The sequence below is a fragment of the Oncorhynchus mykiss genome, chromosome 25 (assembly GCF_057628025.1).
Source record: "Oncorhynchus mykiss isolate SJ-2025 chromosome 25, ASM5762802v1, whole genome shotgun sequence".
Lineage (NCBI taxonomy): Eukaryota > Metazoa > Chordata > Actinopteri > Salmoniformes > Salmonidae > Oncorhynchus > Oncorhynchus mykiss.
Genome location: NC_143046.1, coordinates 64,596,294 through 64,613,735, shown reverse-complemented (window position 1 = coordinate 64,613,735; position 17,442 = coordinate 64,596,294). Strand labels below are relative to the sequence as shown.

Below are 17,442 nucleotides of genomic sequence, written 5' to 3'. Positions count from 1 at the left end.
TGAGAACAATTTTGGGCCGAGAGGCTTATCAAAAGGCTCCACGCCATTGTTGTCACCACAGAAAAACTCGGAACAAAACTGCTGACAGTTGAAAAGCAATGCTCTGAAATACAATATGGCTTTGAAATACTGTACCAAGAATCCATTGATTTAGCCTTTAAAAACAGCGTGTCTTGGCAACACTGCATTTAAGCCCGGCTCCTGCAATGACCACTTACTAAAATTGCCTTAATCACAATTGAAACCCCTGACTTTGGACTTTTATTGTCCTCTGCTGCCAAGCAACCGTCAGGCAGGATTGCGACGCGGCACTTCATGTGTGGATGAACTCACTTCCTGTTTGAAGAGGTTCTGTCGGTTCTTGAGAGAGCGCAGCATGATCTGTTTCTCCTCGTGCTCCAGCTCAGCATTAGGCACCTGGAAGTAGGTGATGAGGTCATTGAGTGTCTGGAGGACCTCCTCGATGGGCAGGGCTACTGACGCACGGTTCTTTCCCCCCAGACAGTCCAGGTCTCTGGAACAGGGAAGAAGGGTTATCTTCACCACAGGAAACTTTGAAAGTACTCCATTTTGCAAAAGTAGATTTTTCAGCATCAAAACAAGGGAATATACACTGAGCATATAAAACATTAGGAATAATATTCCTAATATTGAGTTGCACCCCCTTTTGCCCTCAGTACAGCCTAAATTCATCAGGGCATGGACGTTACAAGATGTCGAAAGCATTCCGAAGGGATGGTGGCCCATGTTGATTCCAATGCCTCCTACAGTTGTGTCAAGTTGGCTGGATGTCCTTTGGGTGGTGGACCATTCGTCAAACACATGGGAAACTGTTGAGCGTGACAAACCCAGCAGCGTTGCAGTTCTTGACACAAACCGGCACCTACTATCATACCCAGTTCAAAGGCACTTAAATCTTTTGTCTCGCCCATTCACCCTCTGAATGAATGACATACACAATCCATGTCTCAATTATCTCAAGGCTTAAAAATCATCCTTTAACCTGTCTCCTTCCCTTCATCTACACTGATTGAAGTGGATTTAAATAATAAGGGAAAACAAAAACAATAAGGGACACCAATTTTCACATGGATTCACTTGGTCAGTCTGTCATGTTCATACTGCTTTGTGCACTCAGTGTATGACAGCAGGTTCTTTATATCATGACATCATTATATGATAATCATAAGGTTTCATAACAACACCGAACTCCAGTATTAGAATATGACTCAAGCAGTGACTGCCATAGGAACATAATTTGTGCCTTGAGGTTCATCCATGCTGAAATGTTATTTCCGCGTGTGACCTAAAATGAGCCCCTGCTCTGTCACACAGAGGGGGGCTGAGGAGGGGAGGGGGGGGGGGGTTTAGGTACAGCTCACAGGCGGCAGTCTAGGTCTGGACAGTGGTGAAAGCCAGTCAGCAATATTTGACCAACTGAGGGGGGTATGTGTTTGATTCACAGTCACAGGCCAGTTTAATAGTGGCAGATGAGGAGGCTTTGAACATTTATTCGCTCCATAGCATTCTCATTCATGACTGGCCGTAAGTGGCCTTATGGCTTGATGTGTTTATTGTCCTGTTTGGCCACGGATGACTGGGTCACTGAGCCAGGCAGGCAGTGTGCTTTTTGTGAGCTGTGCAGCCCACTGCTCACAGGCCAAAAGCTCAAATGCTGCTGTGCATTCACAGTCTACAGGGCTTTACACCCAGACAGCATGCATATTACACTACAGTCAAGTAGGCGTTATACTTTTGTAGGGCTGGCACAATTACCGTACAACCGATGGATATGGATGAAGACTGTCATGAAAATAAAATAACCGTTTATCAGTGAAGACTTGAACCTACTTCTACCCCCAAGGCATAAGACCTAATCAAATGGCTACACTGACGACCTGCATTGACCCTTTTTTATTGAATCTCTTGCACTGACTCTATGCACACACACTGGACTCTACCCACACTCACATATACTTACACCCTAACACACACACACACACACTACATACGCATGCACACACACTGGACTCTACCCACACTCACATATACTTACACCCTAACACACACACACACACACTACATACGCATGCACACACACTGGACTCTACCCACACACTCACATATACTTACACCCTAACACACACATACACACACACACACACACACACACACACACTACATACGCATGCACACACACTGGACTCTACCCACACTCACATATACTTACACCCTAACACACACACACACACACTACATACGCATGCACACACACTGGACTCTACCCACACACTCACATATACTTACACCCTAACACACACATACACACACACACACACACACACACACACACACACTACATACGCATGCACACACACTGGACTCTACCCACACTCACATATACTTACACCCTAACACACACACACACACAGACACACACACACACACACACACTACATACGCATGCACACACACTGGACTCTACCCACACTCACATATACTTACACCCTAACACACACACACACACACACACTACATACGCATGCACACACACTGGACTCTTCCCACACACTCACATATACTTACACCCTAACACACACACACACACACACACACACACACACACACACACACACACACACACACACACACACACACACACACACACACACACACACACACACACACACACTACATACGCATGCACACACACTGGACTCTACCCACACACTCACATATACTTACACCCTAACACACACACACACACACACTACATACGCATGCACACACACTGGACTCTACCCACACACTCACATATACTTACACCCTAACACACACACACACACACACACACTACATACGCATGCACACACACTGGACTCTACCCACACACTCACATATACTTACACCCTAACACACACACACACACACACACCCTAACACACACACACACACACACACACACACACACACACACACACACACACACACTACATACACACTACATACACATGCACACACACTGGACTCTACCCACACACTCACATATACTTACACCCTAACACACACACACATACACACCCTAACACCCTAACACACACACACACACACCCTAACACCCTAACACACACACACACTACATACGCATGCACACACATGCATACTGATGCAACAGACACACACATGCTGCTGCTGCTACAGCTCAGTCTATTATCTATCCTGTTGCCTTGTCACTTTACATTTAAATTTACATTTTTGTAAGTTAGCAGACGCTCTGATCCAAATTCTCTGATTCAGGTGGGTCAACCCCGTATCTCAGTCATAGTAAGTACAAATTGCCTCAAAGTAGCTATTAGCAAAGTGAGTGCTAGTAAGGGGGGTGGGGCAGAGAAGACCTTTGACTGGGCTGAGCGGGAGCTGCCCTCTCGAAGGGGTGCGAGGGCCAAAAGACCAGAGGTGGCTCAGGTTGGGGTGTAAGGTTAGAGCAGAGGCTGAAGGTAGGGAGGGGCAGTTCGTCTTGCTGCTCCGTAGGTAAGCACCATGGTCTTGTAGTGGATGCGAACTTCGACTGGAAGCCAGTGGAGTGTGCGGACGAGCGGGTTGACATGGGAGAACTTGGGAAGGTTGAACACCAAACGGACTGCAGGAATTTGATTGCACAAGCGGGGAGCCCAGCCAACAGCGAGTTTAAGTAGTCCAGACAGGAGATGACAAGTGCCTGGATTAGGACCTGCACCACTTCCTGTGTGAGGTACATATGTTGTAGAGCATGAACCTGCTGGAGCGAGTTACTGCTTTGATGTTTGCAGAGAACGACATGGTGTTGTCCAGGGTCACACCAAGGTTCTTTGCACGGGACTCCCGGGTGGTGCAGTGGTCTAGGGCACTGCTGTGCCAGCTGTGCCACCAGAGACTCTCGGTTCACGCCCAGGTGCGATTGGCCAAGCTTCGTCCGGGTTAGGGAGGGTTTGGCCGGTAGGGATATCCTTCATGCACCAGCAACTCCTGTGGCGGGCCGGGCGCAGTGCACGCTAACCAAGGTCGCCAGGTGCACGGCGTTTCCTCCGACACATTGGTGCGGCTGGCTTCCGGGTTGGATGCGCGCTGTAAGAAGCAGTGCAGCTTGGTTGGGTTGTGTTTCGGAGGATGCATGGCTTTCGACCTTCGTCTCTCCTGAGCATGTACGGGAGTTGTAGCGATGAGACAAGATAGTAATTACTAACAATTGGATACCACGAAAAGGGGGTAAAATTTAGAAAAAAAAATAGTTAAAAAAAGGTTCCTTGCACAAGGACATTGTGAAGTTGTCAACCGTGATGGTGAGGTCTTGGAGCAGGCAGGCCTTCCCCGGGAGAAAGAAAAGCTCTGTTTTGTCAAGGTTGAGCTTGAGATGGAAGGCCGACATCCAAGCTGAGATATCTGCCAGGCACGCAGAGATGCGTATCACCAATTGGGTGTCAGAAGGAGGGAAAGAGAAAATGAATTGAGTGTCATGCACATCGCAATGATAGGAGAGACTATGTGTGGATCTGAAGCAGCTGAGTGGCTTGGTGTAAAGAGAAAAGGAGAGGGTCTAGAACCGAGCGCTGGAGGACACCAGTAGTGAGAGTACATGGTACAGACACAGATCCTCTCCATGTCAACTGGTAGGAGCGTCCTGCCAGGTAGGATGCAATCCAAGAGTGTGCAGAGTCTGAGACACCCAGCATTGAGAGAGTGGAGAGGAGGATCTGATGGTTCATGGTGTCAAAGGCAGCGGATTGATCTAGGAGGATGACAACAGAGGAGAAAGAGTCAGTATTGGCAGTGTGGAGAGCCTCTTTGACACAAAATCGACCAGTCTCGGTTGAGTGACCCAACTTGAAGCCTGACTGGTAAGGGTCAAGAAGATTGTTCTGTAGAGAAATAGCAAGTGAGTTGGTCAGAAACAGCATGCTCAAGTGTTTTGGAAAGAAAAGAAAGAAGGGATTACGGTCTGTAGTTCTTGACATCAGAGGGGTCGAGTGTTGGTATCTTGATTAGGGGGGAGAGACTCTGGCCATTTTGATGTCAGATGTGACGCAGACAGTGATCAGGGATGAGTTGATGAGGGAAGTGAGGAACGGGAGAATGTCTCCAGAGATGGTCTGGAGAAGGGAGGAGGGGATGGGGTGGAGCGGGTAGATTGTTGGGTGGCCAGACCACACTAGTCACAGGAGAGAGGGGAGAAAGAGGTCAAGGCGTAGGGTAGTTATGTGTGAGTGGGACCAGTGAACTCAATAGGCTGAATGAGGAGCTGGTGTCGTCAAGCTTCTTTTCAAAGTGATTGACAAAGTCATCCCTAGAGCTGGAGGAGGGAGGAGTAGGTGGAAAACAGTTCCTAAGCTTAGAGGCAGAAGCTTGACATTTAGAGTGATAGAAAGTGAAAGGAAGATAGGTCCTCTGGAAGTTTAGTTTTCCTCCATTTTTGTCAGCTTCCGACAGCCCTGTTCTGTCGCAATGATCAGCCATGGATCAGGAGGGGAGGACCGAGCCGGCCGGGAGGTAAGGGGACAGTGCGAGTCATAGGATGCGGAAAGACAGGAGAGCAGGGTTGAAATGGTAGAATCAGGAGATGAGAATAAGGGATTTAACAGAAGAGAGAGTAGTGGGAGAGAGAGAGAGCGAAGATTGCGACGGCACATGAGCATTTGGGTAGGGGCTGTAATGGGACATTTTAATTGTACGTGTCCACATAACTAAGTATGTGACTAACCTTGTGAAACTGTCCTTTTATAATCTCCTGTTCTTGGGAGTATCATCCTGTTGCAAACCAGCTTGCACCTGCGTCCTTGTATAGATAATGTTCCGCTCAAGAACAGGAAACTATAAAGATATGTGCTTATCACCCAATGCTTTGGAACTCAGACTGTCTACCCTGCGCTGTGTAACTCTGGTATTCTCTCTGAGCTCAGAAATAAGGAATCTTGGTTTGACTTGGACTCCAGCAAATCCTTATTGTAGAATATACAGCACAGGGCTGAGTGGGTAGGGTTGGAGGAGAAGGAGACAGAAAAAGAAAGTAGTGATCAGAGAGCTGGAGACTTCACCCTTACTTACATTAGAGAACGACTGATAATCTGCCGAGCCGATAAATGGGGCCTATATTTGACCTTCCAGTCTTTTGGCCCTTCCCTATCTGCTTTGCCGATAGTCCCTCGGCTGCTATGTGAGCCGCCACTCATCGCCTGAGCCACGAGCTCTACACAATGTAGAGGAACATCTAGCTGGGAAGCTGCAGTATTGAGAAATAGATGAATTGACAGTGACCAAAATCGAATTACTGTTGGTTAAAAAAAATCTAATTACTGTAATATTAGTTTAGTTAATTCACTAATAATAAGGCTTCCCCTCTAGGATTTTGTCTGTGCTTAGCGCCATTCCATTTATTTTTATCCTGAAAAACTCCCCCGTCCTTAAAGATTACATGCATACACATAACATGATGCAGTCACCCCTATGTTTGAAAATATAGCGTGGTAATCAATAATGTGTTGTATTGGATTTGCCTCAAACATAACACTTTATTCAGGACAAAATGTAATTCCTTTGCCACATTTTACAGTATTACTTTAGTGCCTTGTTGCAAACAGGATGCATGTTTTGGGATATTTTTATTCTGTGCAGGCTTCCTTCTTTTCCCTGTGTCAATTAGGTTAGTATTACAATGTTGTTGATCGATCCTTAGAGTTTAATGTCTGTGATAGGAGAAAACTAACTGTTTAAATGTCACCATTGGCCTCATGATGAAAGTTAGGAAGGACGCCTGTATCTTTGTAATGACTGGGCTTATTGGTTCACCATCTAAAGTGTAATTATTAACTTCATGCTCAGAGTGATATTCAATGTCTACCAAAAGGTGCCCTTCTTTGCAATGCATTGGAAAACCTCCCTGGTAGTTGTGGTTGAATCTGTGTTTGAAATTCACCGCTGGACTAAGAGATCTAGTAAATAATTGTATGTGTGGGGTACAGAGATGAGGTAGTCATTCAAAAATCATGTTAAACACTATTATTGCACAGAGAGATTCCATGCAATTTATAATGTGACTTGTTAAGCACATTTTCATTCCTGAACTTATAAAGGCTAGACATAACAAAGGGGTTGAATACTTATTGACTCAAGACAGTTCAGCTTTTCATTTTTTATTCACTTGTAAACATTTCAAAAAACATTCCACTTTGACATTATGGGGTATTGTGTTTAGGTCAGTGACAAAACAATCTCAATTAAATCCATTTTAAATTCAGGCTGTAACACAACAAATGTGGAAAAAGTCAAAGGCTGTAAATACTTTCTGAAGGCGCTGTATGGGCAGATTTGAGTCATTCAGACACAACGTGCATGCTAGTTTCATATTTTCTCCTACCCTTGCTCTCCTTGTCAGATATTATGCACATTTATGGCTTGGTGGCAAATGTCATTGCCATTGAGCTAGTTCTCATAGTACCAGTAAACAGTAGCACTAGATATGAGCCATGGAGAGAGATGTGAGGAGATGTGAAAGGCAGTGAAGTTACAGTCTTGCTCTATCCAAATAGTAGCAGTAGGATCCAGTTACAACACGCCCATTTCCTGACAGATAGCTGAACTAGCGAATTTTGACCTGGCAGCTGAGTTTAGAGATGCATCCTGACAGCTGAAAATAATAATTTTTCACAATCACGGAAAATTACAAAAATACTAGTTTCATTAGCATCCGTGATCACAAATCATGACGTTAAGTAGGACCCATTTGCATTGAATAGAGGGTACTTTATATTTGCATACTAAAAGCAGTGCCTATATTTTTTATTTTACCTTTATTTAACTAGGCAAGTCAGTTAAGAACTTAACTGACTTGCCTAGTTAAATAAAGGAACAGTGGGTTAACTGCCTTGTTCAGTGGCAGAATTATATATTTTTATCTCGTCAGCTTGGGGATTCAATCTAGCAACCTTTCGGTTACTGGCCCAACGCTCTAACCACTAGGCTACCTGCCACCCCATTCAAAATGATGTCCTTCCATACAGGCATGACATGCTGGAGTGATGCTTCCATGCAGAATGTGTTGCTCAAAAGGCTAATATAAGTAACAGATGGAATGCAAACAGACGAGGGTGCTACAGATGACAGACTCCACTGATCTGCCAAAACAAGCTCAATAACTCAATGCACACACTCCTATTGAATATGCATTCACCTGTATTGTAGGCCTATGCCGTCTTCATTTACCCAGTTTATCAAGAGATGTACCATTCAAATAAAAGTATTATGTTGTTATGTAGTTAGATTTGTAAAAACAAAGTTGAATGTAATGTTTTATTTGAAAATGTATGCACTAATGCATACATGGCTGTCTCTGGGAAATGTTGTCATCAAAATGTTCAAACGTAACAATATTGAATAGTGGCCTAAAATATCGGCCATCGGCCTCCTGGACCCCCCCAAAGAATCTGTATCGGTCATTCACTAACCGTGTACCTTTGCACATCGTATTCTGTACATAGCCATGTTATTTGTATTTGTTATTGTTATTTGTTATTCACTGTGTCACTATTTCTATTTATACATTTATTTATGTTCTACCTTTAACTCAGCATTGTTGGAAAATTACCCGTAAGTAACAATTTCACCGTTAGCATAAACCTGTTGTTTACGAAGCATGTGACAAATAAAGTTTGAACTGAGGCGGCCAGGCATTTGTGCAGGTGAGCACATTTTTGCTGAAAACATGGTCTCTATAGTAACATGTACTCCACAAAGTGATTAAACTTTGTTGCTTCCTGCTCAAACAAGGAAGGTGTTGTAGCAAACAAGTCTTAGGTTGCCTAGGCAATGCCCTCCTCCCTGCTACAACAGCAGCACATGCAGTCAGGAGCAGAGGAGAGGAAAAAATATCAACACAGCAAAAAAGAAACGTCCTCTTACTTTCAACTGCATTTATTTTCAGCAAACTAAACATGTGTAAATATTTGTATGAACATAAGATTCAACAACTGAGACATAAACTGAACAAGTTCCACAGACATGTAACTAACATAAATGGAATAATGTGTCCCTGAACAAAGGAGGGGTCAAAATCAAAAGTAACAGTCAGTATCTGGTGTGGCCACCAGCTGCATTAAGTAAGGCCTCGGGGTAACGCTCATTCCTTCGATGAGGCAAAACCGCGACTCGTCAGTGAAAACCACATTTTGCCAGTCCTGTCTGGTCCAGCGACGGTGGGTTTGTGCCCATAGGCGACGTTGTTACCTGTGATGTCTGTTGAGGACCTGCCTTACATCAGGCCTACAAGCCCCCAGTCCAGCCTCTCTCAGCCTATTGTGGACAGTCTGAGCACTGATGGCGGGATTGTGCATTCCTGGTGTAACTCGGGCAGTTGTTGTTGCCATCCTGTACCTGTCCCACAGGTGTAATGTTTGGATGTACCGATCCTGTGCAGGTGTTGTTACACGTGGTCTGCCACTGAATCAGCTGTCCGTCCTGTCTCGCTGTAGCGCTGTCTTAGGCGTCACACAGTACGGACATTGCAATTTATTGCCATGGCCACATCTGCAGTCTTGCCTTCTTGCAACATGCCTAAGGCACATTCCCGCAGATGAGCAGGGACCCTGGGCATCTTTCTTTTGGTGTTTTTTGGTGTTTTTTCCATCTGTACGCTGTTAGTGTTTTAATAACCATTCCATAGGTACATGTTCATTAATTGTTTATGGTTAATTGAATTAGCATGGGAAACAGTGTTTAAACCCTTTACAATTAAGATCTGTGAAGTTTCTTGGATTTCTATGAATTATCTTTGAAAGACCGGGTCCTGAAAAAGGGGCGTTTCTTTTTCAGAGAGTATTCATACCGCTTGACTTACTCCACATTTTGTTGTGTTACAGGCTGAATTCAAAATTGATTAAATCGATTTTTTTCATCACCGATCTACACCCAATAACCCATAATGACATAGTGAAAACGTGTTTTTAGAAATGTTTGCTAATTTATTGAAATTAAATACAGAACTTACACACCCCTTTGCTATGACACTCCAAATTCAGCTCAGGTGCATCCAATTTCCTTTGAGCATCCTTGAGATGTCACTACAACTTGATTGGAGTCCACCTGTGGTCAATTCAATTGTTTGGACATGATTTAGAAAGAAACACACCTGTCTATATAAGGTCCCACAGTTGACAGTGCAGTGAAGTCTAAAGAACTGTGATTTGACTTGGGAAAAAAACTGTCCTTGGATCTCCAAGATAGAATTGTGATGAGGCATATATCTGGGGAAGGGTATAAAACCATTTCTAGAGTGTTGAAGGTTTCCAAGAGCACAGCGGTCTCCATAATTTGTAAATTGAAAAAATATGGAACTACCCAGACTCTGCCTAGAGCTGGCCGTCCAACCAAACTGAGAAACAGGGCAAAAAGGACCTTGGTCAAGAGGTGGCCAAGAACCCAGTGATTACTTTGACAGAACTACAGAGTTCCTTGGCTGAGATGGGAGAACGTGCCAGAAGGAAAACTACTGTCTCTACAGCACTTCACCAATCTGGGATTTTTGGTAGAATGGCCAGACGGAAGCCACTCTTGAGAAAAAGGCACATGAAGCCACTCTTGAGAAAAAGGCAAAAGATTCTGTGGTCTGATGATAATTTTTTTTAACTCAGCTCATCACCCATCTAACACCATCCCTACTGTGGAGCATGGTGGTGGTAGCATCATGCTATGGGGATGATTTTTAGTGGCAGGGACTGGAAGACTGTTCAGGATAGATGGAACAATGAATGGAGCCAAATACAGGCACATCCTTGATGAGAACCTGCTTCAGAGTGCAAACAACCTTAGACTGGGGCGAAGATTTACGTTCTAACAGGGTAATGACCCCAAGCATACAGCCAAGCAATGCTGGAATGGCTCCAGAAGAAGAGTGTGAAAGTCCTTGAGTGGCCCAACCAAACCCCAGTCCTGAATCTCATTGAAAATTGGTGAAAAGACTTTAAGATTGCTCCTCATCTAACTTAACAGAGCTGGAGAAAATCTGCAAGGAAGAATGGGAGACAATCCCCAAATCCATATGTGCAAAGCTGAGATAGACATAACCAACACAACTCACAGCTCTAATCGCTGCCAAAGGAGCTTCTACAAACTATTGACTCAGGGTTATGAATACTTACAGTGGGGAGAACAAGTATTTGATACACTGCCAATTTTGCAGGTTTTCCTACTTACAAAGCAAGTAGAGGTCTGTAATTTTTATCATAGGTATACTTTGACAGACGGAATCTAAAACAAAAATCCAGAAAATCACGTTGTATGATTTTTAAGTAATTCATTTGCATTTTATTGCATGATATAAGTATTTGATCACCTACCAACCAGTAAGAATTCCGGCTCTCACAGACCTGTTAGTTTTTCTTTAAGAAGCCCTCCTGTTCTCCACTCATTACCTGTATTAACTGCACCTGTTTGAACTCATTACCTGTATAAAAGACACCTGTACACACACTCAATCAAACAGACTCCAACCTCTCCACAATGGCCAAGACCAGAGAGCTGTGTAAGGACATCAAGGATAAAATTGTAGACTTGCGCTGGGATGGGCTACAGGACAATTGGCAAGCAGCTTGGTGAGAAGGCAACAACTGTTGGCGCAATTATTCGAAAATGGAAGAAGTTCAAGAAGACGGTCAATCACCCTCGGTCTGGGGCTCCATGCAAGATCTCCCCTCGTGGGGCATCAATGATCATGAGGAAGGTAAGGGATCAGCCCAGAACTACACGGCAGGACCTGGTCAATGACCTGAAGAGAGCTGGAACCACAGTCTCAAAGAAAACCATTAGTAACACACTATGCAGTCATGGATTAAAATCCTTCAGCGCACGCAAGGTCCCCCTGTTCAAGCCAGCGCATGTCCAGGCCCATCTGAAGTTTGCCGATGACCATCTGGATGATCCAGAGGAGGAATGGGAGAAGGTCATGTGGTCTGATGAGACAAAAATATATATTTTTGGTCTAAACTCCACTCGCCGTTTTTGGAGGAAGAAGGAGGATGAGTACAACCCGAAGAACACCATCCCAACCGTGAAGCATGGAGGTGGAAACATCATTCTTTGGGGATGCTTTTCCGCAAAGGGGACAGGACGACTGCACCGTTTTGAGGGGAGGATGGATGGGGCCATGTATCGCGAGATCTTGGCCAACAACCTCCTTCCCTCAGTAAGAGCATTGAAGATGGGTCGTGGCTGGGTCTTCCAGCATGACAACGACCCAAAACACACAGCCAGGGCAACTAAGGAGTGGCTCCGTAAGAAGCATCTCAAGGTCCTGGAGTGGTCTAGCCAGTCTCCAGACCTGAACCCAATAGAAAATATTTGGAGGGAGCTGAAAGTCCGTATTGCCCAGCGACAGCCCCGAAACCTGGAGGATCTGGAGAAGGTCTGTATGGGGGAGTGGGCCAAAATCCCTGCTGCAGTGTGTGCAAACCTGGTCAAGAACTACAGGAAACGTATGATCTCTGTAATTGCAAACAAAGGTTTCTGTACCAAATATTAAGATCTGCTTTTCTGATGTATCAAATACTTATGTCATGCAATAAAATGCTAATTAATTACTTAGAAATCATACAATGTGATTTTCTGGATTTTTGTTTTAGATTCAGTCTCTCACAGTTGAAGTGTACCTATGATAAAAATTACGGACCTCTACATGCTTTGTAAGTAGGAAAACCTGCAAAATCGGCAGTGTATCAAATACTTGTTCTCCCCACTGTATGTAAAATGTTACATTTCTATATTTCATTTTCAATAAACATGTTTTCACTTTGTAAAAATTATTACAATGTAAAAATACTTTTAATCTGTCTGTCTGAATATTTCAAGACATGACAATTCTCATCACTCATCTTGAAAAAACATATACTACGTATACTGAATCAATCAGCCATCATTAACACAATGGAAAAATCTAATGAAAGTGCGTGGGCTACAGAGAGAAACAAAATGGTGCAGTTTTAGGCCATGTGCCGGAAAGTGATGAGGGCACTGGAGAGGGGTCTGTACTAGTGGGTCTGGGCAGGTGTCATGTAGTTGATGTTTGTATGTTCTGTATTGTTTATAAAATATCAAATGTAATCTTTAAAAAATTATAATAATTATTACAATTATATTAATTAAAATCCAAAATCAGGCTGTGGAAAAAGTAAGGGTGTGTGAATACTTTCTGAAGGCACTGTTTAAATATACGTTTGATTTGTTTTGCTATTCGAATGGTTGTTACGGTGATCACGGTCATTTGGATGACCTATAAGCCTCATCCAAAATTGTAGTTGTGTGGTTTAAAGGTGGTGTACCTGATGAAGTGACTGAAGAGGCGGGTGGTGTTACGGATGATGCGAGCAGCACGGGACTCTTCGTGCTGACACCGCTGCAAGGTCAGCCCATCATCCATATGACCCTCAGAGTGGAGGCAGGCCTGGAGGAGGGAGGAACATAGATAAAGCGGGAAAAGGGGGGGTAGGCAAAGGAGAGAGAGGCGAGAGAGAGAAAGCAAAAGAGAGAAAGAGGGAGGAAGGAAAGATGAGGGCAAAGAGAGAGAAAGAGAGAAGTTGACAGATTAGCAGCAGAGGTTGGAACCAGTTCAGGGAATAGAACCAAAAATGGGGAAATAACGGAATCTTTCAAGGAAAGTAAACAGAACCGGGAACAAAAGTGATCTCTAGTGTTCCAGAACAGAACTGTTATTTTCAAATCTTGAGAACCAGTGAATAACGTTCTTTTAAAACCTGTTGAGGATATGGCTGACTTATGCCCCCTTTGGAGGAATTGGGTACCCTTAGTAAACTGAAAAACAAATCTGTCAAAAATTGCTAATATATGCATATAATAATTATTATTGGATAGAAAACACTCTAAAGCTTCTAAAACCGTTGGAATTATGTCTGTAAGTATAGCAGAACTCACAGGGCAGGCATTTGTGGTCATGAAAGTTGGAGCAACTTTGACGTCATCGCCCCCACCCTTCCCAACCAGTTATGAACCTGGGGAGACTTTCTATGTCTTCCACTAGATGTCCTCATTCAGTAGAGCTTTTAATCGTTCAAATCGCGCGAGAATTGGCCCTATGGGAGTGAAATTAGTGTGTGCCATGAGAAAATATGTTGTGCGTTGGGGCACAAATTGGTCCCGGTCATTCCTTTGTTCCAGCACTCCTGGGAAGAGCTAACGATGACCGGTTGAATTGAAATTTGTTTTGTGTGTTTAAAACATCATAAAGCTTGCTTCTGCACTTAGTTTGACCTGTTTAGTCGACATATAATATGTAATTTTGAAGTTTTGATGCGCAACTTTTCCGGACCAGAGGACATTTTGGGTGCATTTCAGCTGATGTTATTAGCAGTAACTAATACAAAGACGCAAGACTTGAAACCAAACGATGTATTGGGTAAGTATGAAGCCTTCCAGAACATTCTGAACGAAGACCATCGAAGGTAAGGGAATATTTATGCTGAAATCTGTGTTTCTGTTGACTCCAACATTACGGAGAAATGTAGCTTATATCTGAGCGCCGTCTCAGAATATTGAATAGTGTGCGATTTCTGTAACGTTAAAAATAAATGTAACAAAGCGATTGCATAAAGAAGCAGTGTATCTTTCTTACTATATGTAGAACATGTATATTTAGTCAAAGTTTATGATGTCTATTTACGTTATCTTGCCGCGCTACCTAGATTTCCTGCGGACATTTTTTAGTAATTTCTGAACATGAACTCAATGTAAATGGACATTTATGGATATAAATGGCATATTATTGAAGAAAAAAAATGTACTGTGTAACATGTCCTATTACTGTCATCTGATGAAGATTTTCAAAAGGTTAGTGAATTATTTATTTTTTAATCCTGCGTTTGTTGATTGCATGTTTTGGCTATTCAAATGAGCTGTGTCTGGTGGTGGTTTGACATATATATGTGCTATGTTTTCGCCGTAAAACATTTTAGAAATCTGACTTGCTGGCTAGATGAACAAGGTGTTTATCTTTCATTTGAGCTATTGGACTTGTTAATGTGTGGAGGTTAAATAGTTCTAAGAATATTTTTGCGTTCCATGCGCCACCGTTCCAGCTGAACGTGGGAGGGTAGGTTCCCAACTGGGAACCAGTATCTCTAAAGAGTTCGGAGCATTATTTTTGCTATCAACGCACCTATTCAAAGCACTCACTCTGTCACTCAAACTTCTCCTAGCAGTGTCTGCCTGTCAGCTTTTTCTAGGCTAGTTAAGAACACTATTAGTTATCACGTTTCACATTGGATTTATAAACTACAAATAGGTATGACGTGTTTTGAATGCTGTTGCCGCTTCACACACAAGCTTTTTATTAACTCTGGTCCAGGGTGTTGAGCCAATGTTTGGACGTTCAAAGTTCCTCCATTTTAGCAGCTCCTCCTCCGTAAGTAGCTAGTATATAATTATGTAATTCAGTGAAGTAGGAATGATAGGCCTACTATAATATCCTAAACACATTATAATGCACGTCATGTCATGATGGTAAGCGCTTCAAGCCAAGCCTCCTCCATGTCCATCCCTCTCTTTTGCTTGCTCCCCACCCGCAACATTTTAGTTGCATCTCGCGCACTACACTTGTCTGTCCATCAAGCATGTAAACAATTAGCTTTCCCTGTCTATAGCACGCTGCTCTATCCGCACTGATTGGTGGAGTAATTTAATGAGCTAAATGTAAAAACTAATGTCGATCCCACAGATTAAAATAGGAACAGAAAGGAACTAAATAAACTGGTACTTTTGGGGGGGGTTTGAACCGGTTCAGAACTTTATTTTGCTGGTCAGAATAGTGGAACAGAACTAAACTATTGGAAAATAATGTTGGTTCCAACCCCTGATTAGCGGTGTTGAGTATGGCTAGGCTGACATTACAGGCCATTAGGCTGCATTGCTGTGGAGTTGAGGGACTGTCATATAATCGCACAATCCTCCAGTGGTGTGTATTTGTGGATTCCAAGGAAAGCCAGGCTTCCCAAAAACATTGACCAATTTTTTTTTTTTTTTTTACAAAGACTAAATGTATCATTGTGTTTCATAATATTCCTTCAATTCGCAAGAGGCTGAATGCATCTCAACGAAGAAAGCAAGCGAAACAGCGCCCCTCTGTCTCTATATGTGTAACCAATCTATCTGATGCTGTTAGGTCAAAAAGAGTATGACATTGTTGCCGCCTTTCCTTGAATTGAATACAAGGAAAGCCAACAAGCATTAATAATAACAAATGTAAATAGTTTAGCTTAACGCTGATTGGCTAAGTGAGCTCAACTGTGAATGGTCCTGGCATAGGGCTGTTGCGGTGACCACATTTCCACCACACCGGCAGTCATAAGTCATGACCGCAGTAACATTCTACATAATCTCATTTTATGCACTCTGGACATGCTTTGGTAGTACCCAATTTGCTAACTACCGACAGGTCTTAATGGCCTGGTACTCATGGCTCTATTGTTCCTCCATCAGGTCCTAATGGCCTGGTACTCAGGGCTCTACTGTCCCTCTAACATCAATACAATCTAAAATCACATCAAACACTTCTCATCAAAACAGTAGGCCTATCTTACTTTTAAAATTCACCTCACTGTGATGATCAATTTGAAGAAAGAAGTTCAACAGCAGGTTGAAACAGTGTAAAACATGGTTGTTGTGTATGTTGTTTCAAAGCCCAACACAATGAAATGCACAGCGCTTTCTAAGGTGATGATTAATTCAAAACACCCATTCACATATTAGAAAATATGCATATGCTTATGAGCCCAAGCCCGAAAGAAAAACCTGAATAAATATTATGATTGTGCTGTTATACAAAACATAGTCTACTGCATATTACACATGGAAGAAAAAGGGAGTGAGATAAGTATTCTTAAACAGTGCATTTGGAAAGTATTCAGACCACTTGACTTTCTCCGTATTTTCTTACTTTACGGCCTCTCTAAAATAAATACAATTGTTTTTTCCCCTCATTAACCTACACACAATACCCCATAACTGCAAAACAAAAACAGGTTTTAAGAAATGTTGGCAAACTTATTAAAAATGAAAAACTGATATCACATTTACATATGCATTTAGACCCTTTACTCAGTACTTTGTTAAAAAACCTTTCGCAGCGATTACAACCTCGAGTCTTCTTGGGTATGATGCTACAAGCTTGGCAGACCTGTATTTGGGGAATTTCTCCCATTCTTCTCTGCAGATCCACTCAAGCACTGTCAGGTTGGATGGCTTCGCTGCACAGCTATTTTCAGGTCTCTCCAGAGATGTTCGATTGAGTTCAAGTCCAGGCACTGGCAAGGCCACTCAAGGACATTTAGAGACTTGTCCCGAAGCCACTCCAGCGTTGTCTTGGCTGTGTGCTTAAGGTCGTTGTCCTGTTGGAAGGTGAACCTTTGCCCCCAG

At 43.1% G+C, this 17,442-nt stretch overlaps 1 protein-coding gene across 1 annotated transcript in view; it reads right to left on the bottom strand.

Annotated features, from left to right (window-relative positions):
• The window catches only part of LOC110505504 (ryanodine receptor 3), a 160,970-nt gene that overhangs the window by 85,212 nt on the left and 58,316 nt on the right, over positions 1–17,442 (bottom strand). Inside the window, exons 13-14 of the mRNA XM_090220746.1 lie at positions 13,338–13,459; positions 334–514 (exon numbers count right to left, since the gene is read on the bottom strand). Of these exons, the coding sequence (XP_090076872.1) occupies positions 334–514; positions 13,338–13,459 (303 nt within the window). The remainder of the gene's footprint in view (positions 1–333; positions 515–13,337; positions 13,460–17,442) is intronic.